Source organism: Camelus bactrianus, chromosome 21 (assembly GCF_048773025.1).
Source record: "Camelus bactrianus isolate YW-2024 breed Bactrian camel chromosome 21, ASM4877302v1, whole genome shotgun sequence".
Lineage (NCBI taxonomy): Eukaryota > Metazoa > Chordata > Mammalia > Artiodactyla > Camelidae > Camelus > Camelus bactrianus.
In genome coordinates this window covers 5,754,994-5,778,903 of record NC_133559.1, presented here as the reverse complement: position 1 = coordinate 5,778,903, position 23,910 = coordinate 5,754,994, and the positions used below count along the sequence as shown (strand labels likewise).

The window sequence follows — 23,910 nt, the reverse complement described above, 5'->3', positions numbered from 1 at the left end:
GTCCCCAAAAGTTTCCACTCCACTCTTCCTCACTCCCTACCCCTCTGTCAACCATCCTAGGAGTTAGAAAGTCCTTCTCTACTTCTAACCTTTGTCCCTTAAGCTGCAGCCCTTGGGAGACCCTGGGGGCTCCCCTGGAATGGAGGTGCTGATAGCAGAGTATGAAGTTCCAGGGTGGGGCACGATTGGATGATGGCGAGATGGGAGGGCAGGGAAGGGAAGGGACAGCTGCCTGCCCGCTCCACGCCAGGCGCCACGTGCACCAGGTTGGGGGGAGTGGGCTGCAGTCACGAGGCTGAGGCGTGGCTGGCCCCTGCTCTGCTGTTTACCAGCTGGGATTGAGAGCAGGAGGAGGTGCCAGGGAGCCTCCCCACTGCAGCCTGGCCCCTGGCCAGCCGGCCTGTTGGGTAACCAGGAGAGCCAGGCCCAGCTAATCAAACCCTGGGCCAAGGCTGTGCAGGAAATTAGTGACATCCAGGACCTGGAGGTAGTACCCTGTGGCTCTCCGCAGAGCCCTTCCTCAGTGCAGGTCCCAGGGGTCCTGCTCAGCCTGGGGGCCTCTCTCCTGCAGCTGGCTCAGTGTAGCGTGTCTCCTCTCCTCTGCTCTCCCATTGCTCCTCAGCCTCTGCACACTCCTCCAGGCCTGCCCCTGGCCCCAGCAGACCAGGACTATGTGGAGGCACCAGGGAGCAAGGGAATTCTAGGGAAGGACAGCAAAGGGCAGAGGCTAAGTTGGCAGAGACCTCAAGAAACTCGAGAACCACTGGGATGAATCTGACATTGTCCTGGAGAAGAGGCACCCCCCCCAAATAAGCCATTCTGTCTTCGTCTCTCTGCTCCCCAACTCCCCCGTTCCTGCCACCTGTCTTTGTCAAATAGAAAGTGAATGATTCTAAAGTCACAAAGACCTGGGTTCAAATCACAGGTCAGGCACTTCCTGTCCTTGTGCAAGCCCTTGGGCGAGTCGTGACAATCTTTGAGCATCACATAGCTTACGAGCACTGGATAGTTGTCTGGAGGAACTGCGCTTGCCTCATGGTGGATGTTGGGAGGATTGAAGAAAATCATGGATTTTCCTAGAGTGACCAGCAAGGGGCCCAGCACACAGTAGGTGATCAATAAATGCTAGCCCCCTTCCCATCACCTATCCTGTTTCTCCTCAAGGCTCCAAACTGTGTTGCTTCTCTCTCTCCCCTTGTCCCCCTCCTGATGCCAGGATGCTCTGCCAGCCACTCCTTTCCCCTGCCTGCTGCCGGGCCAGGTGCTCCCTCCCTCCTCCCTCCTCCCTCCTCCCTCCCCTGGGCCCTGCTCCCTGCCCTCCTGGGCAGCCAGGGCAGCAAGGACGGCACCAAGGGAGTTGCCCCATGGATAGAGCCCCACAGAGACACCACCAAGCCTCGCAGGGTAAGAGGCCCTACAGCCCTGCAGGCAGGTGGAAGGGGCTGCCAGGAGGTTCAGAGGAGAGAGAGAGATGGGAAGAGACTGGTCGGAAAGTGAGGAGGGGAGGAGGGGCAAAAGAAGGGAGAAAGAGAGAGAAACGGGTTGGCAGAGGAAGGCAGGCCAGTGAGACGGGACAGGTCTTGGTAGAAACTGAAGGAGAAACAGGAGGAGGGGCTGGGGACATGACAGAGGAGGAGAAATAGGAAGTTGGAGAGAGAGGAGGCACATGGATGGGAAAGAAAGGGAGAACTGAAGAAGGAAGAGACAGGTGGGATGGGGGGAAGAGCAGAGGCCCGGAAGCCAGAGGGAGGGAAGGGGCAGCACGTGGGCAGGCCCTCCCCAGTGTGAGAACCCTCTGGGAGGAGAGGCGACACTGCTCATCAGGCTGGGCCCCTGGGCAGCAGTGGCTGGGAGGCTGGCCACTTCACTCACCAACGGAGGAAGCTCTCCTGCCTTTAAGGATGACAAAGGGTCTGGGAAAAGAGCAACAGCTCCCTGTCTGCCGCCCGCGCCCACCAGCCCAGCACTTTCCTTCCCCCTGGCCCGGGGGCATGGGGCTTCATTTCTGCAGAGTGTGGGCACCCAGCTAGGGGCATCGGGGGACAAGAGAGTCAGGTAGTCCTTGGCTCCATGAATGACCTGACTCAGAGACCCTGTCTGCAGGATCCCATTGCCACTTGGTCAGGTGTGAGCACTGAGGGGGAAAGCTCCAGGGCCACCTGGTGGAGGAAGAACTCCACTGCCAGGGCGAGCAAGAGGAGCACCCCCACCCCAGGACCCCTCTGAAGTGCAAGGCTAGGGGCCAGAGAGATGGTGCCTCTTCGGGGAGGAAGCTGGGTGGGGCCATGCAGAATCTTGGGGGAGATGGGAGGGCCCGGATGGAGCCACTCCCTCGCTGGGCAGTCTTTCCCCCACCACAGCCCAGCAGAGCCCAGGCCTTCAAGACCACTCACCTCCACTCAGCCCAATGGAGGAAGCCTGCTAGTGGGGAGCATCACCTGGGCAGAGGGACAGTGTAGGGATGGAGGGGGATGCAGGGCGGTGTCCATGATTGGACAAGCAGAAGGTGAAAAATAACAGGAGAGCAGAGTCAGAGGTTAGGGTAACTGTAGTGGGCATAATGCAGGCCTGCAGTGTTTTCTGAAACTAAAGACTGGCCCTGTGCTCTGTGAGGGGCTGCTGTGTGGCTGTAGGAAATGCACCAAAGTCTAGCAGGGAAAGCCTCCTCCCAGGGGCTCCCTTGGTAGGTGTTTAATAAAAGCTAATCATGTGAATGAATGACACCCCCTCCCCGCCAGCGATGCTCTAGATAAGGCTTTCCCCTCAGCAGCTGTCCCTCTGGAGGTCTGTGCCTCCCTGCCCACCCCTCATTAGCCTGCTGGTGCTCCCGACTGCCTGCTCGCCACCGGGACCAGCCACACACAGCAACAGGAAGGGATTGCTTCCTCTGCAAGCGGAGCCAGAGCCCGCAGAAGGCAGAGCAGGGTCTGTGCTTACAGCTCTCCCCATCCTCTTCCTCCTAACATCCTCACTCCCCTACTCTCAACCCCTACACCTCTGGAATTCCCAGGTGCTTGCAGGCACAAATAAGCAACCAAGAGATTTAATTCTGGCTGCAGGATATTTACTGTGCACCTCTAACGGGGCAGGCACTACAGAATAACAAGGTGAACAAGACAGACACAGCCCCTGCCTCCATAGGGCTTAGTGTCTAGCAGGAAAGCCCCGTTTCACACATAATGACACAACTATAGTAGAGAGATGATGTGGTGAGTGCCAGGAAGTCGAATGCCCGGTGCTGAGTGTGTGAGCACCAGGGCAGGGTAGGGGGCGTGCAGAGCTTCTCTAAGAAAGGACATAATTGGGAACTTGGGGGATGAGAAGTTGGCTAGACTGAGGTGGAGCAAGGAAGGGGCATTCCAGGAAGAAGGAATAGTGTGGGGAAATCCCAGAGTAGTGGGGAGCCGGCACTTGTGGCTCTTGTGAGGCCTCTTGTGACTGGAAGGCAGAGAACGAAGAGAGGGGTGCTATGGAGGGTGGGGCCATCTCATCCTCAGACACAACATTCTTCTGGGAAGGAATGGGATGGGGATGGGGGCCCAGGCATTGGCGGGTGTCTCTCTGTCCTCTGTGGTCTTCAACTTTTGGTCCTGACCCCCTCTCTTTACAGAGCTGCTGGCTGCAAAGAAGACCCACACCTGTGAGTAGAGAGTTGGGGCAAGAACTGGGGATGTGGAGAGATGGCAAGGAATTCAGCAAGGGCCCTGGGAGGTCCGCGTAAAAGAAAGGCACATGTGTTGCACAGAGATGGAGGAGCCAAGCAGAGATGGCCGGGCCTGGAAGGAGGTGGAGCCTAGAAAAACAGAGGAGATGCAGAGACGAGGAAAGGAGGGGGAGAGGTGAAGAAGCCTCAAGATCAGGGCAATGGGAGGAGATAAGGAAGAAGCCTGAAGAGAGGAAACATTGCAAGAAACAAGGAGAGAACAGTGATAGGGAATCAGGAGAGGGAGGTGCTGGGCAGGGGCACAGGAGATGCAAGGGAGTGGGTCAGGCCGCTGGTCCAGGGAAAGGAGAGGTGAGGAGGCAGGGGTGCCTCAGGGACTCAGGGAGCCTGCACCAGGCTTTGCGGGCAGCAGAGCCAGGTTTGGTGTTCATCTCTGTGGTTAACACATCCCGAGGTGCGAACAAGCCTGGGGGCAGGCTGTGCAGGGCTGGAGAGCAGGAAAGGCTTCATCTCTGAAGGAAACACATGGATAGGAACACTCTGAGTCCTGGGGCCCTGAAAGACTGAGGCTACAGCATGTGAGAAAGGGGTTAGAGCTCAGGAAGGACTTCCCAATGGATACTAGTAAGTAAGCATCCTCTCTAGGCACCTCTCAGCACATCAGATCTCCCCTCCTAGTTTGTGGGAGAGGCTACTCCTCCAGGAAATGCACCCACTGCTCCTCAGTCCCAAAGCTTGTGTCCCATCAACGAGCCCTTACCAGCCTGAGGGCACTCTGGGGAAGGCCTTCTAAGCATAGGTTCCTTGAATTGATGAGGACCACTCTGGGGCAGGACAGGCCACCTGCATTTCTCCATAACCCTTTCTAGGATTGCCTCCCAGTTCCTCTTGAGAGCTCACTGTGGCTCCTCCTGCTGCCAAAATTGCCTACAGCGCCTTGTTCCAAGCAGAGAGATCTCAAAGGGCAACAGCATCACCCTCCTCCCTGAGCTGGTCAGAGCGGGGCTGGGGGGCCACCAAGATGCTACGTCCTTCTGAGTGGGGGGTTGCTTTGCTCAGCACAATCCTGATCGGTACCTCATCTGCCCCTAGCCACAGGGCCCCACGGAAATGCTGAGCAGGGCCTCGGGAGGAAAGCGGGTCAAGGAGTGACGCGAGCGAGTTAGAGGGAGGGGGAGCCAGGGACCTTATGTGGGTGGGGGGAGAAGGGGGACTTTCGGAGCATCTGGAACTAGAAGAGGCTAAACTCTATTCCTACCCTTAACCCCTTACCACAGAAACCTCGGCCAGGACCACACCCTGTATCCCCTCCCCAACCCACTAGCCTTGTGCAACCATACCCCCAGGCCACCCCCACCCATGAGTGTCCTCAGTAGGACACAGGCTGACAGCCCTATTCAATCCACTGCCCAGCTCCTGAGAGCCCGGGGAAGGCCAGCAGGAAAAGGCCTGCAGGAGGCGGAGGAGCCGTTGGAGTCCCAGCAGGATGAGAGACCTCTTAGGAGGCTGGCTTAGAGAATCCAGGAGATTAATGCCTCCCCCAGGCCTAGAGGTTCTGAAAAATGGGCTCTGGAAGGGGGTCCAAGATAACCCCAAGAAGGGAGGAGTCCAGGAGAGACCCTAAGGCCAAGAGGGGTCCTGATTACTAAGGGGCCCTGAAGAGGGAACCCTCAGGCTGAGGCACCCCACAGAGCAGATATGAGGCTGAGAGGGCCTCTGAAATTGACTGGTCCCTCAGAAGGACCTTCAGGCCAAGAAACTCTATAGAGAGGCTCACATGCCAGGAGACCTCCCAGGCTGAGACACCCTCATAAGCAGACCTGAACCAGAGAAATCTTTCCACTCCTCAAGTGGGATCTGGAGCCAAACTGCCTGAATTTGAATCCTGACCCCACTACTTTGCTAGCTAAGTGACCTTGGGGAAGTTACTCAACCTCTCTGTGCCTCACTTTCCTCATCTTTGAAATAGGGATAATGGCACCTATCCCATAAAGTATTTTGTGAGGATTAGACAATCCATACAAAACATTAGGAACCATTTCTGGCATGTAGCAAGCATCATCACCATCATCTACTTTCCAATTTCAGCAGTTTTGCTCCTGGGGGCATTTCTGAAGGACTAACACCTTCTACAGCTGGTGGCATTTGTCTGATGATTATTACTGCTACTATTATCATTTACTCCCTAGCTCAGGGCGTGCACCCTGTCGTAGGGAGGGTGTGAGCATGGTGGGCGGTGGGGCAGCCTCCCAGGCTGCATTTCACTGAGCACGGCCTTTGGTAGTCCACAGGGTCGCAGATGGCACATGCCACCGCCCCAGGCAGATATTCTGTGACTTACCTTTAGAAACATCCCTGTCCCTGGAGTCACCTGGCAAAGAGGGTCAGGCTCGGGGGTCCTCATTGGGGAGGGGGAGTAGGAACCTGGCCCCAGGCTCATGTGAGCTCCATTCCTCCCCAGCCAGAACTAACCTGGCGGGTGGAAACAGCTTTTACCGGTGTGTGGCTGTCGCATGTGGTTTTGGAATTTTCCAACACCCCCTGTGATTGGCTGCCCCGCCCCTCACACCCTGCCCCAGGCCCAGATTGGCCACATGGGGCGCCTGTCATCCTACCGCTGCATCCCAGGGGGGTGGGAAGTGGGGGAGTTGGGGGGGTTGTCACTTGGCCACCTGTATGGTGTGGAGCTTAAACCCCCCTGCCCAGAAGCACTGGGGGAGAGCTAGGTGCAGAGCTGTGGGCTGAGGCTCTGCTGAGAGGGCCTCGCCCCAACCCAGCTGCCAGCTGCGCCCCATCCCTGGACCACCCCTGCTGAGAAGGACAGACCGCCCAGGCAGCAAAGCCCACGACTCAGTCATGAGAAGTAAGTGAATGGGGCCACCTGGGAGCGGGGAAGCCTGGGTCCCGTCGTCAACCCCGGGCCCTCTAGAGAGGAGGGGCGTCTTGGGAGCAGCGTGAGCAAAGCTGAGTGCTCTTCCCTGGCAGAGTGTGTCCAAGTCAAGGCCAAGGTCTGTTGGGAGATGGATGTAGTAGTTGGGGAGTCTCACTTCCCAAGCAGTTCCCTCAGTAAAGGGACTGTTGAGGAACTCCTCTGGAAAGGATCTCCAAGAGTATCTGAGGCACAGTGCCTCTCATCTTAGAGAAAGAGACTGTGACCCCGAGAGGCCGAGTGCTTCGCTCCAGATCACACAGCTATAGTAGGTGGAGGCTGGTAATGAATAGGCAGCCTGAACTCACTCTCCTGGCTCCCACTACAGTGGTTCCCTCCATGCCTGCAAACTGCCTGAGAGTGGGATGAGAAAGGAGGCCAGAGGAGTTACTGTGCCCTGAAGCAGCAGGACAGTGAGGGTAAAGCGAGGTTAGCAGGCAGAGGGGGTCAGAGCCCCACCTCCAGGCCTCTGAGCCACCACACTCTCTGCCCAGTGCAGGAACATGAGGACCGACTAGATTCCCAGGTGTGTGTGTGTGTGTGTGTGTGTGTGTGTGTGTGTCCGTCCGTCCGTCCATCCCATCCCAGGTTCAGGCACCCATTTGATGAGAGGGATGAGGCAGTGGACATGGGAGCAAAAAGCCTTCAGCTTCATTCCTTTCCGGGCTTGGAGCCATGGGCCAACAGCTGGTGGGCAGGTGCCTAGGGTCCCTGTGCCTTCTAGCAGAGCAAGGGTGGGCAGGGAAGCCAGAGAACCTCTCAGTGCACAGGGCGAAGGAAGCAAAGGGAAGCCCCATGCCCTTGTGGCCTGAGGCAGCCCCAGTCCCAACCCAGGGTCTTCCCACAGCCCACAAAAGGGAGGCCACATTGGGTCCTGGAAAGACCCGTGGGCTGAGGGTCTAAAGACCAGGTTCTGGTGCCACCTCTGTCACTGACTCGCCTTGTAGCCTTAGGCAAGTCATTGCGCCTTTGTCTCCTCCTCTGCAAAACAAGTAAGCTGAATTTAAAAACAAAACCAGCTTTAGAGAGGCTCCCAGTTCTGAGGGCCCAGGACAAAGGAGAGACTCCTAGTCCCTGAGTGAGGCACCCCCAAGCACAGTGACAGGAACTCAGCTCTCCCCTAGGGTCCAAGGGTATGAGGGTTCGTGGAGAAGAGGCTGAAGAAAGGGAAGAGCCCCACCGCTAGGCCGGAGACGAGACCCCAGCGCGGGTGTGTGAGCTGGGCTGGGTTGGGGATGAGGGGAGAGGAGCCAAAACCTTCCACAGGAAGAAGGGCCTCTTGGAGCTTCAGTTTCCCTTCTAGCTTCTTCCCATTAGCAGCAAAGGTTAGCAGACCGGTCTTCCCAGAAGTGGCCTCAAATCAGCAAATCCACCCTGGGAAACAATGATGTGGTGTGCCTCAGAGCCGGGCAGGAGGGCAGGAGTCCCCGGGGCTGCAGGAGGCAAACACTGGGCGGCTCTACAGGGCATCCTCCCGGGCTGGTAGGCAGGAGTGGGGGTCTCCTCTGATGGGGGGGGGGACTGCCCTAACCCCCCAGTGAGCGCCAGCCACCACCACGTTCAAAGGGCCTCCCCCTGCCTCACATCACTCCTGCACCTTCACCTTTCCCTCTCCTCCCATCCTCAGCAGGACTCCCAAACACCCCCAGCCCAAGGAGCTAGAAGTCAGAGCATCCCGAGCTTGTCCCTTCACAGTGAAACGTGGGAGTCTGTGTGGCCGCCCCCCTCAGGGGCACCCTCCCTCTCCCCTGCCTCTGAGCCCCTGACTCAAACAGGGAACAGGGACTTTCCCAGGCTAAGAGCTCTCCAAGAAAGGCAGCCCTGGGGTCTCTTCCTGCCCTCCACTGGCCAGTCCTTTCTGAGATCTAGTCTCCACTCCTCCTGCTGCTGCAATGCTACCCCTTCCGTGAGACTCTGGGCTCAGAAAGGATGGCAATATCTCTTTGGGGAGAGGGAAGGCTGGAAAGGAGATGCAGCCCCAGAGGCAGGGAAGGCCACTGATTGTGACGTCTGGGCTCCCACTCCTCAGAGCTTCCTCCTGGTGATTCATCCCCTCCCCCATCTACTGGTTGTTTTCACTCAGTTTTTTTGTTTCCCCTCCTTTCTCCTGTCCCAGACTGTGGGGGTGGCGGGGGCACCAGGAGGGGGTTTCAGGTGGCTGGCTGCCTTTCGTGGCTTTTCAAAACCCCAGACTCTTCCTCGCCCACCTGAGTTTTAGCTTCACTACTTTCTCAGCCCTGGGATCTGGGTGTATCAGCAGAAAATTCTCGCCATGGGCAGGGAGGAGCGTTCACCAGGTGCAACTGCTTCTCTCTTGACCCCTGCCCAGCCCTCCCCCTCCTGCTCCCCTGCGGCGGGTGGCCCCGCAGTGGTTTCCAGCTTTGCAGAAGCTGCGGGAACGGAGAGCTGAGAAAGGAGGGAGGCTGGTAACAGGCTGGGGTACATGGGGGACCCCTGGCCAGAGCTGTGGTCTCCGTGGGGAGAGAGACTGAGTTTTGGTCGTGGGGAGAGGGGGCCTAAGCTAAGAAAAGAGATGCATTCCTCTTTCCCACTCACTCATTCATTTCTGCAGAGAGGCCTACCAAGATGTGTGAATGCCCGTCCACACCCCAAGGGAGCTGTGGTCTCCTGAGGAGTCCCAAGTCAGGATCTCTGGTGGGATGAGTGAGCCATTCCTCCCTGGCCTTAGAAGTCTCCCCTGAGAAATGGGTAAAAGCAAGAGGGCCCTGGCACCACAGAGGAAGGCGTGGGACAGAGGGAATAATGTCTCTCTAGACCTTTAGACTAGACATGAGTCCTGGCTTTAGTCCCACGAGTGTCCTTCCTGAATTCCAGTCCTCGCCCATCCCCCTCACATCACAATTTACCCTGCAGTCGGTAACCTTGTCCCCAATTCCACTCTGCCCAGTGCCTTTGGATGTCATCCTTACAGAATGTATGGCTCAGTGGTTGAGGACAGTGGCTCTCAGGTTATAGAGACCTGGGTTCACATGCCAGATCTGCCACTTCTGGCTGTGTAACCTTAGTCAAGCCACTTACTTGCTCCTGGACTCAGTTTTCTCATCTGTAAAGTGGGGACAAGTAGTATCTATTTCACAGAGTTGTTGTGATCATTAAATGAAAAATGTGTGTAAAGCCTGGCCCGGAGAAAGAATTCAGCCAACACCACTCTGTCGTAATTATCCCCCACTTAACCAACGTCCACTGGAGAAAAGAAGAGAGAAAGAGAAGTCCCCTAGACTGACGGGCGCCAGGAGGAGATGCGGGTGGTTCTGGGGTTTGAGGAGAGATCCCCCTGGGTTGCAGCCCCTCCTTTGCTCCCACCACTTCCTCTCTGTGGCACAGGGCACCTGGACAGGGCCTAGGGCTGGCTTCCTAAGGTGGCACAGGGCCAGGCCCTGGATACATTCAAAGAGCGCTATCAATGAATCTCGCAGCTGTGAGGAGGGTGAGATTAGAGGAGGCTGGAGGGAGGGGCGCCTACTTTGTCTCTACCGTATTTCTCCGCATAGGAAGTACTCAGAGGAAGTTCCCTGAGGATCCTTCAATCCCCAAAGCAGTCAGATGACATTCATTTTCTTTTCCTATTACTGTGTCAGAGTGACATTTTAGAGGTCACACTGGACAATGGCAGGGAAGAAGCAAGGATGAGCTGGGGAAGAGACTAGCAACCCCACCCTTACGCCCCAGGAAGAGGCGCCTGGTGCAAAAGCACAAAGAGGGACTAAAAGCTTGCTACTCAGAAGTGTAGGGTGAGGACCAGCAAGCTTGGGCACCAACGGAGAGCTTGTTCAAATACAGAACCTGGGCCCCCCTCAGACCTCCTTTTAACAAGATCCCTAGGTGATCTTGTTTGAGACTCAAGGGTCTAGAGTCATCCAGTCACTAGGTGGTTTCAAGAGGTATTATGTGTACATGAGTGTTTCTCTGTCCTTGGAATTAGAGGGTTTCCTTTGCTGGGCCCTGGGTGAGAGCTGCAGTGAGATTCAAAGATCTCCCCGAAGCAGCAGGTGAGGGCGGGCCGAGTGAGGGCTGCTGTGGGAGCCGTGCTGCAGGGGCTGGCCTAGAGGTTCCTGACCTCTGCTTGGTTCTAGTTCCTGGCACCCTCAAGCCTTGAGATGGTAAGTTCCTGGCAGGCCAAGCTCCCGGGCAACAGCTTGAGTAATCCTGTGATTACTCAGCTCCCCTCCCCAATCTGGGTTCCCACCAGCTGCTGCTTCGGGAACTGGGCTCAAGGGGGAGGTTTGAAGGTGAGGTATCCGAGGTGTTTTTCAGCTCCTGCTCACCCCACCGCCACCTGGCCAGTCCCCTTCCCATTCTCTCCCCTCCCCTCCTCCACAAGTCACACTCCTGCCCACCAGTATTTTCTCTTTGAGGTTCTGGGTAGATGGCATTGCAGGGGTGCAGGTGGCAGAGCAAGGAGGGAGGAGTAGGGTGAGAGGGCCTGACAGTGCTGACAGGGCCAGGGGTTGGGCATGGGGCCAGGACATGAGTGTAGGTTTTTCTGTGTTTCTGTGGCTATCTCTCCATCTCTGGGTCTGTCTCTGTTGTCTCCTGGTCACAAACCTCTTGGTCTCTCTACCTCAGAGGCTAGAGGGTCTGACCCTGTAGCACGGAACCGCTGATGCTGTGGGCCTGTCTCACTGTGTACCTCTGCCTTGGACTATGGCTGGGGAGCATGAGCGAGTGGCTGGCCTTGTGGCTGGGGTCCAATCTCTGGCATCCCCCAAACATGGGTGTTTGTGAAGGGGGTCAATGGCTGGCCACATTGTCCTAAGAGAAGGGCAAGATTTGGTGACACTATTGTGAGGTCCTAGGGCCGGGACCAGCAGTGGGTCAGGCCATGGGGCAGAGAGATGTGTCTGGGTCACCCGTGTGGTCGGCGCACACACGCACACGGATGTGGCTCCTGGAGAAGGGAAGAGGCAGGGAGGCCTGTGGCTGACTGCTGGGCTGGGGCCCGAGTTCCCACTGTGGCTTGGCCTAGTCTCCCTCCTGCTTGCTTTTTTGGGTGACCCATGTTGGTTTCTGCCCTCTCTGGGCTTAGGGCCACTGAGGAGAGCGATCCCACAGCGTTGGAGGGGGAAGGTGTCGGGGAGAGGCAAGAGCAGACTCTATAGGGTGCAAGTGCTTCTCTTGGGCCTCAGATGCCCTCTGGGTTCTGCGCGGGTTGTACCAGCACGCTGAGCCCTCATGGCTGAGCTGTGCTCTCCTCATGTGACACCACGGACCTCCCGTGCTATCGCCCGTCACCCCATGCACGGGCAATGCTGTGCTTCCCCCCGATTTTACCTACAGGGGAACTGAGACTTAGAGAATCCAAGTGGCCTCATGTGCAGGTGTCCCCACATTCTCTGCCTCTTTTCCAGGTGCCCAATCCCCTCTTGTTCTCTCTTCCCGCCTCACATTCCAATCTGCTCTTAATTTACTGGAAAGAATCTGAAGGCTCACTTGCTATCTTTCCTGGGTGATCACAGCTTACTGTGAGGGTGTTGGGCAGACTAGGTGGGGCTAGGGGAGGGGGAAAGACTTGAATTCTAACAGAGGAATTTCAGATACCCCGGGGCGCCTGTCCCCCATGAGGAGGCAGCTGCTTACTCTGACTCAGCTCAAGGCTAGCCTGAGGGGATAATGGTTTAAGGATGATGGAAGCAATATTTCGGGGAGTGGTGGGCAAGCCATGGTCACGCTCCCCACCTCATCAACAGGTCCTACACACATCCAGGGTCCAAGCCTGGGCCAGAGGAGAGCTCACAGGAATGTGGATTCGCCATATAGACAGGATGCTGCTTCATCTGACCCTCAGGGTGGGATATGAAAGGGAGAAGTGTCAGAGATGAGAAAGGGGTCCTAGACCACTTTTATACTCCACCCCCAGCTTTCCCCCTCAGAGGGAAGGCAGCAGGTCAGCGATGGCAGAGAAGTGACCCACAGGGCCTTAGAAGTGCTAAAAATATCTCAAACAGTAGGGACCCCAACTCTGCCCATTTCCTCCAAAGATGGGCTGGGGGAAGGCCATTGGCTGGTGCCTGAAACTCAGCGGAGACCTGTGGGCATTGACCAGGATGGGGCAAAACAAGAGATGAACCTGGGGCCAGCAACCAACCACAGTGAAGGCAGGGGGCTGGCATAGGTTACAATGATCTCAGGGGAGAGAGGGGATCCTGGCACCCGGTGAACAAACACTAACACTCATTTGCACTTGGGCACGCTGGCTCAAGCCGATACACCCACTGGCTGACAAATCTCATGTACCTTTCATGCGTACATACACACACATACACATGAGCTGACCTTCAAGCATCCAGCACGCCCTCTGATGTGTGTACCCCCAAAGTCATGTACACACAACAACAAAATGGAAAGCTATGGGGAACTGGGATATGGACCCAGCTCCTGGGTAAACTAGCTGTGTGAACCTGAGCCTCATCTGGCCTATTCCTTCATCTGTAAAGGAAATGAAAGAGGTTGAACGAGATGGTCTCCAGCCCCAGCCAGTGTTGACATTCATGCTTTGTGTGCACATAACTGGATGCAGAGGCTCACGTGCTGAGACATGCAGAGCCACCCTCTGCTCTGAGGCCAGGAACCTAGGAGCCCTGCTGTATTGACGCCACTCTCCTGAGCTCCATCTCAGCTTCTCCCTGCTGTCTCTGGGCCTCACTGCGTGGACCCTGCCCTCTTGTCCCCTGGACTCCGTACAGCCCCTCCCTGAGCCTCTGCTGCCTGCCTGAGGATGGCTGGCATCTCTACCTGGCCCCCAGGGGGCTTCCTGCCTAGTGCCCCACATCTTCCCGCCATGCCCCACACTCTACCCCTGGAGACTGAGCCCCACTGAGGCGGGTGGCACAGAGGAAGCCCCCTGGGCGGGAAGCAGGTGTTGTGAAGTAGTGAGGACTCCCAGGTCCCTCAGGCGGGAGGGAGGCAAGCAGAGCTTTTCATCTTGAAGGGCTGAGCAGGTGGCCTCTCTGCAGCTGCTTTCCCTGCCCCCATAGAGCTGATACCACCCCAGCCGCCCCGCAAAACACAAACGGCCTCCGCAGACCCTTTCCTGAGTGGCATTTGGCACTTCACTCCTTCTTCCATCTTGCAAGAGGGAAACAGCAAGCTGGAGCAGGGTAGGAAAAAGCAGGGGGAAGCACCATGCCCTGTGCCTGCTGCCCAGGTACAGGGGTAGGATGCGCCAGGGCTGACCTCAGCTCTTTCTCTTCCAGCACAAATCGAAGTGATCCCTTGCAAAATCTGTGGGGACAAGTCATCTGGGATCCATTACGGGGTAATCACCTGTGAGGGGTGCAAGGTGAGTGCGCTTACACACACACAGCCTCTTCAGATACAAGAGGGGGCTCAGTGGCCTTTGTTCTGACTGCAGGGCTGGTCTCCTGAGGCAGCCAGGGAGCTGCTGGGGCTGCCCATTACCAGGAGTGCCCTGCACACAGGAGCGCATTGTCTTCAGCTGGGGAAGTGTTCGCTGGACAGATTACAATTACACCAAGAAATGGAGGAGAAAAAAACGAAGGGATGCTAGGATCTGGAAAAGCTGGGGCCAGGTCTTGCAGGTTGGAGGCTCTCAGGGCTGAGCTGGGCCTGGCCAGGATCAGCAGTCTTGGTCTCCACCTGCCTCCCCCAGGGTTTCTTCCGCCGGAGCCAGCAATGTAACGTGGCCTACTCCTGCACCCGTCAGCAGAACTGCCCCATCGACCGCACCAGCCGAAACCGGTGCCAGCACTGCCGCCTGCAGAAATGCTTGGCGCTGGGCATGTCCCGAGATGGTGAGGCCAAGCGGGCAGCCCCCTGTGGCTTCCCTGGAGTCCCCAAGGGAGCAGCTGGCCTGCTGTGCCAGACAGGGGTTAACCTGTAAAAACGCCCTCCCAGAGCTCTGCTCTCCATCCCTCTCTCCGGAGGGCCCTTGTCTCTTCCACTGTCCACTGGTGGGTGCTGGGGGCTTATGGGGGGCACGCCACCCTCGTCAAGGGTCTTTGCAGTCCCCAACTTCAGGCTCTGCTAGAACCACCCTCCTTTTTCTAAGGTCCCAGACTCTTCAATTTCTCCTTCCTCGGGATGGATTCTCCTCACCCCACTCCCCTGTGGCCCAGATACCATCAACGGTCCACACCTTTCCCTCCAGCCCCGTCACTCCAGTTCCAGCTCCATCTCCCTCCCTAGTCCCCCATCCCTGGCCTGGGGACCAGAGTCCACCTGGGAACAGCCCCAAAGGCTTGAGGGTGGGGAGGATGGACGTTCCTGGTGCTTTCTCCACCTTCCTCAGTCACTGCCCCTTCTCCAGCCCCCAAACTGCCCCCCCAAGACACCACAGAAGGAGCCCAGGGTGGGGCTGGGGGAGGCACGAGGTGATGAGGAGCCAGAAGGAGCCTGTCAGCACTTTTCAGCGCCCAAAATAACAAAGTGAAAGGAAACACGCAGGGTTGCAAAGGGGCAGGCGGGGCGAGGGGCTGTGCCCCCACACCTGGGAGGGGCGGTAGGGCGAGTGAAGAGGCAGGAAAGAGAGAGCAGAAGAGGATGTTCAGAAACGAGCCGCGGAGCCTGGGTTGGGCTGTGGTGAGTATCTAGGTCACAGGGAGCCTGCCCGCCTGACCACAGGGAGACCCGTGTTCTCAGCCACCCTCTTCCTCTGGCCCTCCGAGGCAGGCGCGGTGACCCTGATACAGCTTAAGGCCCCCGACTCGGCCACCCCCAACCTCGGCTCAAGAGGCCAGAACCCTCAGTCCAGGCTCGTTGCTTGAATTCTGCCACTGCTGGAAGTTGGTTTCGAGCAAGGAGTGTTTGCTCAGGAGACCAGAATGCCTGGGCTGGACAGAGCCCTGTGGCAAACGGGAGTGAGGAGGGGAGGGGGTCTCAAACAAAAGTGCCCTAAAGGGAGGCTCCAGGGCAAGACGGAGAGAAGCTCTGCTTGGAGTCAGCTATTCAGGAAGCGACAGGATAGTCCTATAATGGTCAAAAGGCCTGTTGACTCTGCCCTGTGCCCTGTCCTCCTGCCTCAAACACTCCTGATCCCCGGACCTCTTGCAGCTGTCAAGTTCGGCCGCATGTCCAAGAAGCAGAGGGACAGCCTGCACGCTGAGGTGCAGAAACAGCTGCAGCGGCGGCAGCAGGAGCAACGGGAACAAGCCGTCAGGACCCCTCCTGCAGGGGCCCAGGGAGCAGACCCCCTTGCCTGCACCTTGGGGCTCCCGGATGGGCAGCTGCCCCTGGGCTCCTCACCTGACCTGCCCGAGGCCTCGGCCTGTCCCCCTGGCCTCCTGAGAGCTCCAGCCTGTGGGCCCTCCTACTCCAACAGCTTGGCCAAGGCCGGGCTCAACGGGGCCTCGTACCACCTACAATACAGCCCTGAGAGGGTCAAGGCTGAGGGCGGAGAGGACTTCCTTGGCACCAGTAACCAGCGGGCCCCTGACAGGTGTGGACTCCATTTTGCGGACCCCAGGCATCCTGGGCTTGGGGAACCAGGACGGGGTCCGGACAGCTACTGCAGCCCCAGTTTCTGCAGCACCCCAGAGGCACCCTATGCCTCCCTGACAGAGATGGGTGAGCAACTCGGGAGACAGAGGGGCTGGGACATCGAAGGAGGGGCTTCCAGGAGAAGAGCCCTAGTCAGCCCCCCATGTAAATCACACACGCCCAGGGTGGCGGGGGCAGGCAGGGAGGGGTAGGCCAGGCAGAGGAGTGCCCTTTGTCTGGGTAGGGTAGGAGCTGGCTGAGCTTGAGCCCCTGCCTTCCTCCTCTGGCCCCAGAGCACCTGGTGCAGAACGTTTGTAAGTCCTACCGAGAGACGTGTCAGCTGCGGCTGGAGGACCTGCTACGGCAGCGCTCCAACATCTTCTCACGAGAGGAGGTGGCCGGCTACCAGAGGAAGGTGAGGCCAGGAGATCATGCTGGGAAGGGAGGACATCCCACCACCGCCGGAGGGAGTCCAGCGCCGGCCACCCACACACACAAGTGGGCCGGGGCGAGGCAGGGAATCACAGAAAGACACGAGCATGTACATGCTTTTAAAAAGCACGTACCCTAGCAGGTGGATGAGAGCTTTTCCTTAGCTCCTGCCTATGAACATTTTACCCGGCCTCCATCCTACCTCCTCCACCACCCAGACCTTGGTGTGCAGCCCTGGGCAGACTCTCCTTCCTCCTCCTCATCAATGACAATAGTCAGAATTCCAATTGCCATTTGTTAAACACTCCTTCTCTGCCAGGCACTGTGCTAAATGCTTTACATAAATTATCCTTGACCCTTAAAACAACCGACCTGTGAGGTTGGCATTTGCTTCTGTTTTTAATGGACTGGGAAACTGAGCTCAGGCGAATTCATAGACTCACTCCATATCACAAAGCAGTGGAGCCAAAGGCAAATTCAGATCCACTGGGCTCTAGAGCTTGTTCTGTCCCTTTCATCACACCCTGACAACCCCTGCGCTACAAACACCCATCTGCACTGAACTTGGGTGTGTCCTACTCACCTCGACACGATGCGAACTCTTGGAGGGCAAAGCTGTATCTCAGAAGTTTATGGATCCCTCCCACAGCTAACTCAGTGCCAGTGGCTGGTGGGCGCTCAGTGTGACCGAGCGACAGGAATGAACATGGAGTGTGCATTTGTGCTAAGAATAGTCTAAAACACTGGTCCTGAGAAAGTGGGGGTTGAGAATCTAACCCCTTCAGTTTATCCATCTGGGTTCCCAGGGGCTTGCGGGGGTCCCAGAGTCATAAAGAGGGACCCTCCCCCTACAGTGGGACCCTCCTCCTTCCATGCAGTCAATGTGGGAGATGTGGGAACGCTGTGCCCACCGCCTCACCGAGGCCATTCAGTACGTGGTGGAGTTCGCTAAGAGGCTCTCAGGTTTTATGGAGCTCTGCCAGAACGACCAGATCGTGCTACTCAAAGCAGGTGCCCAGGGAGAGCGGGCAGGCCTGGGGGCCACTGGGGACAGATGTGGACCGGGCAGGGCTGAGGGGAGGGAGGTGTCCCAAGGGAACTAGGACATTAAAAGGGACAGAGACAGACTCCAGGCTCCATTTGACACTGTGCCTGCATTCTCCCCACTCCCCAGGAGCAATGGAAGTGGTGCTGGTCAGGATGTGCCGGGCCTACAACGCTGACAACCACACAGTCTTTTTTGAAGGCAAATACGGTGGCGTGGAGCTGTTCCGAGCCTTGGGTGAGGGGCAGGGGGAAATGAGAGAGAGGAGTCCGATGCCAACCCCATCCAAGTCTCTGAGACCCAGGGCACCCTCTTTTCAGCACAAATTGGCCCCTCTGTTCCCGAGGGGCGGGTGTCCGGGGCAGCGCAGCCTTGGCCACCTTGCTCATTCTTTCCTCTCCGCCCCGTCAGGCTGCAGCGAGCTTGTCAGCTCCATCTTTGACTTCTCCCACTCCCTGAGCGCCCTGCGCTTTTCCGAGGACGAGATTGCCCTCTACACAGCCCTCATCCTCGTCAGTGCCAGTGAGTGTCACTGGGCCTGGGGAAGGGACATTCAGGTGGTGGGGGCACGGCAGGTACTGAAGAGTCTGGGCCTTCGCTTGTGGTTAAATCTGGGAAGTTGCTTTATAGAGCAGAATGAGCCCCATCCGACCTGGCCGTGAAATAAAATGAGCTGAAGACTCAGAGGACTGAGAGAAGGCAAAGAGCAGCACAGGTGGGACCGAGGAGGTGGGGGGACTTGAGTATGAGAGGAAGTGAGCCACTTCCCTGAGAGAAAGCAGTCAGCTTGTGATTCCATCGTGGCCACCCACAGAGTCACCTGGGGAACTTTAAAAACTGCCTGGGATTGCTGCCTGGTCCCCCTCCCAGTGTCTCTGAGGTCATCGATCTGGGGTGCAGCCGGAACACCAGAGTTTTTAACAGCCTCTCTTGAGTGACTATAATGTGCTACCAAGCTTGAGAGTCACTTCTCCGTATGAACTCATTTTTAGACTGCGCCATCATGGCACAAGAATGGAGTGGGCTAGGGGAGCCAGCGGAATGCGAAGGATTCAGGGAACCCAAGGAAGTGGGTTGAGCTGCTAACCTGCGTCTGCAGACCAAGATTATCAGTCTTCTGATTCTGCCAGTGGGTAGAGACCTAAGTGTGCCCCTTGAACTGGAAATAAAGACTTAAAACATGACTTCAGGCTACTTTATGGAGTCAGGGCAAAAGGCGGTTTGCTGAAGTTAGCCACAGACTGATGCAGAGGTCCCGAGGCTAGCCTGGGTGGCTTCACGAAGGCCATCTCCTATCAGGGGCCATCCTTGCTGGGTGGCAGTGGGGACAGGGTGCTCTCTCCCAATCTTTTTTTTTTTCTTCCCCTATGGCAGAGTTTTAGAGCCTAGCACTGAATGGGCTGTGAGAAATATCAGGGTACCAGGGAGAAGGCAGCTTGGAGTTGGGAGATTATAAGTTCTCATCCCTTTTATCGCTCTCCAGTTTTCCTTGTAGAAAGCCAGCCAAGCTTAAGGCCCCAGAACTTACCATTATCAAACCAAGACACACACACACACACACACACACACACACACACTCACTCACTCACTCACTCACTCATTTTCACTCTCTCGCTCAGCTGAGACGGCCTCTATCCAGCACAGATATCCAAAATGGCACACCCTTTTGGTGGAAGTTAACCTCCATGTTCTTTCTTGTTCTCGCTGTGGTCTCGCCCCTCCTTCAGACCGGCCAGGGCTCCAAGAGAAAAGGAAAGTAGAGCAGCTGCAGTACAATCTGGAGCTGGCCTTTCATCACCATCTCTGCAAGACTCATCGCCAAGCCATCCTGGCAAAGGTAGGAGCAGTCTCTGGGACAGAGGAGGTCAGGCCCAGTGCCAGATGTGTGACACGGGGGCTGGTGAGGACCAGGGTCTGAGGATCCAGAGGACGAAGTGCTTGAGGGCCAGCTTGTGTGAGAGAACTTGCAACAGCCTGGGGACGAGGGGACTGAGCAGTCACTTCCATGTGTGTAAAGATGGAAAGTTAGGGAGCCTGGAATTGGGAGGGAACAATTCAGTTTAATAGCACCACCGCTTACCCAGCACCTGCTGGTACTGTGGAGTGGAAAGATACAGAGATGCCGTCCTTGCCCCACCAAGAGTTTTTAATCTGTGAAGAAGAGACTCGTCTACCAATGACTCTAGAGTTGAATGTGATATGTGATATGTGATATGTGATACAACAATCATGCAGTTAACAAAGCGCTTTCCCAGATATGCTCATCCTCGTGGCAACTCAGTTGATAAGGCAGTTGTTAAAAATCTCCCCGTAGTGATAAGGAGACACAAATGACTTGTCCCAGTTTATGCAATTATAAGTGATAAATGCAAGGTTGAATCCTAGTGCCCTTTCTAGCGTATCCCTCTGCCCCGGATACATTTCTACAATAAGAGATATTGCGGGAAATGCGAGAGCATGGAACAGGGATTAAAAATAACATGGGGGTAAAAGGAGTGGATCATAAATACTTCCCAGAAAAGGTGGCATTTAAACTAGGCCATGAAACGTGTACAAGCATTCAGGGGGTGGGGCAGGCGTGCCAGGCTTAGGGTGCAATACAAGCAGAAATCAGGAGGCAGGATAATACACAGACGGAGACCAGCTAGTGGAACATTTTGACTAAAGTGTTAGATCAGGAGTTGGGATAGATTGATAGGGGCAGGGAATTAGCAGAAGACAAACTTGAAAATTAGGTCAAGGAGCAAATCAGAGAGGACTTTCAATGCCATATTAAAGAGTTAAGACTTTATTTCCAGGCAGTGGAGCACACCGAAGGCTAGAGTAATGTTATCATCAGAGCTATTATTCAGGCAATTTAATTTGGAATCAGTGGAAAGGAACCCTTTACATAATGGTCCAAGCAATGAGCCCTTGCCATGTGCCGGGCCCTGTGCTAGGTGCTGAGAATACAGCAATGACTTCAACAAAAGTCTCTGCCCTAAAAAACCTTGCAGTCTGCTAGAATAGGTTGGAAGGAGGAGAACTTGGGAGAGCAGTTTGGAAACAAATCTGGCTGGCTCCACCTTCAGAATACAGCACCTCCCCACTGTCACGCCCTCACTGTCAGTTCTCACTTGGACCATTAGAGAGGCCGCCTTACTGGACCCCTGCTCCACCTGTCTGGCCTCCAGCAGCCACACCGCACTGTTCTCCGTGCTCCTGGAGCAGCCTACAATGCTGAGAATCAAATCTAGAGTCTGTGTCCTGGCCCACTGGTCTCGTGGTTTGACCCCCGACACATTTCCTCACCTCGTCTCCTTTCTCTGCCCCCTCGATCGCCCGTCCCAGGAACACTGGCCTCCCTGCTACTCCTTGAACACATCAAGCCTAGATACTTTCGTACCTGCTTTTCTGGCTGCCTGGAAGGTTCTTCCCCTGGTTTTCCAAGTGACTTGCCCCATCCCTTCATGCTGGAGAGGTTTTCCTAGACTACCCCCTACAAAAAGCCCCCTACCGATCACCCTGTTTTATTCCTTTTTAAAGAAATTATATGACACATTTATTTTCCAGCTCCCTCATTAGGGTATACAATTAATAAAGGCAGAGAGTTATTTTATTCACTGATGGACCCCTACAGCCCACCACAGTGCCCAACAGAGTAGGATCTCAGTATCTGTTGAGTGAATGAATGAATGAATGAATGAAGCTATTGCAACAGCAAAGACAGACTCAAAATAAAGCAGTAGGAATGAAAAGGGAATGAATTCAAGAGATGTCAAGGGATCCCATGCTGCCTGCTCTTCTCTGCCTGTCCCTTTCCTAGGTAACTAAGCTGAGGGGAAGGGGGCAGCGGCTGGTGAGAGCTATTTTTAAGCCTCACTTGGTTATATGAGGAACTGCAGAAGATAAATGGTTTTCCCAGCCTTTCTCCAGTGAGGTCTCCCTCCCTCTGTCTCCCCATCAGTCTCTGGGCCTTTCCACTCCCCTCCGGCTGAGTGCTGGCAGTGTTGTTTACTATTTACAGTGTTGGGTGCCTGCTTGGAAATTGCTCAGTCCGAATAAACAGTTATTGGGCACTTGCCATGTGCCAAGCAGTTTGATAGATACAGAGGATACTGAGAGGGAGGGAGGGAGGGAGGGAGAGTAGGAGGAGGAGGAGAGAGAGAGAGAGAGACTACCCAAAAAACTTAAATCTAGGATGGGAAGACAAACTGCATCTTTTTCCTAAAATGTGGTTTAAGTGCTACACAGAGGGAAGCCCAAATGAAGAGCCCTTCTTCCAGGAGATAGTTAAAGGAAATATTCCCAGAGGAGGTGACACCTGAAGGTAAGAATTAGCCAAGCACAGAAGAACTGGAAAGCATTCCAGTAGCAGGGAGCAGTACCAGCAAAGGCAAAGAGGCCCTAACTGCGCATATAATAGAGAGTCACGGAATCTCACTATTATAAAAGCACAACGTGTGAGTGACAGCGTCTTTAACACAGCTCATTCTAGGAGTAGCAGGGACATGATTTAGGGGCTTCAGCCAGAAAACATGCACCTGTCCCACAGCGGTTCTCACTTCCCTCCAGTTCCCGGAACACATCCCTACCCCTACCAGTAGGACCTGGCTGTTCCACAAGTGCCAGGGGCACAGGGAGAAAGCAAGGAGGGTTCTCCCAGCCCAGGAAGGATGAGAGGACTGCTCTACTCTGGGGAGAGGGCTGACGCTCTCTCCCTGTGAACCCATCTCCAGCTGCCACCCAAGGGGAAGCTTCGGAGCCTGTGTAGCCAGCACATGGAAAAGCTGCAAACCTTCCAGCATCTCCACCCCATCGTGGTCCAAGCTGCTTTTCCTCCACTCTACAAAGAACTCTTCAGCACTGAAGTCGAGTCACCTGAGGGGCTGTCCAAGTGACCTGGAGGAGAAATTCCCTTCCCTTCCCTGGAACCTGCTGGATCACCTCCCTGGACCCCCTCCCACTCTCAGCCTTTTCCTTTCCTTGCCCCCTGGAGGGTGGTCCCTGCCTGTTGTGGGAGGGGGGGCAGGGGCAGGGTGAGCAAATGCTGAGACTGATTTTCTGCCTGCAGGCCTGCCTGGCAGCAGGCCAAGGGCCAGAGGGCGGGGATGGAGGAACATCGTCTCCAGCCGAAGCTTTGTCCTGGCCCCTTTCTCAGCCCCATCACCCGCAACTTCTGAGAGGCCTGGGGTGGGATACAAGGACTTCCAGAAGGACGTAGGTGTCCTCAGGACAGCAGGGGGATCCAGGGCATCCTGGACAAATGGAAGTCAACTGTGTGCTCAGAAGCTACAAATAGGCCTTTGAAATACCTCATTGCATTTCCCAGGGGGCTTTGGCTGGGGCAATGCATGAAGCTCAGAGACTGGTGCCAGAGCCCAGAAGCACCTGCGTAGAACTTGAATCTAAGTCTTTAGATTTTCTGTCTTCCCCCTTCCTCCCAGCTCAGCAAGGAAATGGTTGGGCACCCTGGGGTCTATAAAAAACTGAATATGTGGTGGGTAAGGATGGGACAGGATTAAGAGGCTGGGGCTAATATTTTTACAGGATTTGGGTATAGGGATGGGTATGATGAAGTCCAAGAGGCAGACAAGAGACAGAGAGAGTTAGAACTCAAACCTCTTATGTGCACTTTAAAAACGGACTTCAGTGTTTACGCAAACCTGATCACACGTCCACATACACATGAAACACATACATAACCTGCAGTCATGAAGCTCAGTAGACACATTTAATCTGACACAATCTCTGCCTTCCTTGAGATCACAGCTCAGAGGAACTTAGTGGCCTCAAGGAAGTCCCAATCCTGAGGGACCCCAGAATATTTCTATGGTGTCCCAGTTCACCTATCTTAGACCTGGGGTGGCGCAAACTCTAACCCAGCCCCAGCTGTCTTCTGTCACAAGAAACCCCAAGAGAAGCAGAGATGGCTGGACACAGGTCAGTCAGGAGGCCAAGGACAGACCCTCGGAGGACTGTGGGCCCCCTCCCCCAAGCCCTGCTCTTCTCGTGGAGAAAGGAAGCAGACACAATTCCACCACTCTGTGCCTGTGTACCCCCAACTCCAGGAGAAGGAGGCCTGTTTCTCCAGCCGTGATCTTGCCCAAGTGCTCTCTTGGCTTTATAAAAGTAGCTGTGAGCCCTCCTCAGAGGGATAAACAGCAGGTGGTAGGGATGGTTGTTTTTTTTTTTTTTTTCCCTTCTTAGGGTAGGGTAAACAGAAACCCCAACCTGTGCAGTTCTTTATAAAATGATTTCAAAGGCAAGAGGTGTGTGTGTCGGGGTAGGGAAGCCTTAATTAAGTTTACCTGCGTGCTGCTCTTTACTTTCATCCCTGCCTGAGGACCCAGGTGTCCAGCCCAGCCAGCCATCAGCATTGTAAGGATTCTGGCCCCCACCCCA

At 55.7% G+C, this 23,910-nt stretch overlaps 1 protein-coding gene across 7 annotated transcripts; it reads left to right on the top strand.

The window, feature by feature from the left end:
• The first annotated feature begins 1,288 nt into the window (after nucleotides 1–1,288).
• RORC (RAR related orphan receptor C) lies at nucleotides 1,289–23,774 on the top strand. Of its 7 annotated transcripts, none has more exons than XM_074349432.1 (12): nucleotides 1,289–1,404; nucleotides 3,611–6,527; nucleotides 13,589–13,711; nucleotides 13,808–13,893; nucleotides 14,224–14,365; nucleotides 15,624–16,136; nucleotides 16,343–16,464; nucleotides 17,360–17,492; nucleotides 17,656–17,727; nucleotides 17,938–18,048; nucleotides 19,254–19,363; nucleotides 22,245–23,774. In XM_074349432.1, the coding sequence occupies exons 2-12, from the start codon at nucleotides 6,521–6,523 to the stop codon at nucleotides 22,404–22,406; spliced, it is 1,581 nt and encodes a 526-aa protein (XP_074205533.1). In that variant the 5' UTR covers nucleotides 1,289–1,404; nucleotides 3,611–6,520; the 3' UTR covers nucleotides 22,407–23,774. The 7 variants fall into 7 exon arrangements, with proteins under 7 accessions (XP_074205533.1, XP_074205530.1, XP_074205531.1 ...); XM_074349429.1 differs by having other exon boundaries at nucleotides 17,656–17,763; XM_074349430.1 differs by having other exon boundaries at nucleotides 17,336–17,492.
• Nucleotides 23,775–23,910: the final 136 nt, after the last annotated feature.

Excerpts from the sequence above, each read along its gene's own strand:
- RORC (XM_074349428.1), top strand. Across the intron at positions 13,894-14,223 it reads TCACCTGTGAGGGGTGCAAG|GGTTTCTTCCGCCGGAGCCA; the intron begins GTGAGTGCGCTT and ends TGCCTCCCCCAG. Across the intron at positions 18,049-19,253 it reads CCTCATCCTCGTCAGTGCCA|ACCGGCCAGGGCTCCAAGAG; the intron begins GTGAGTGTCACT and ends CCCCTCCTTCAG.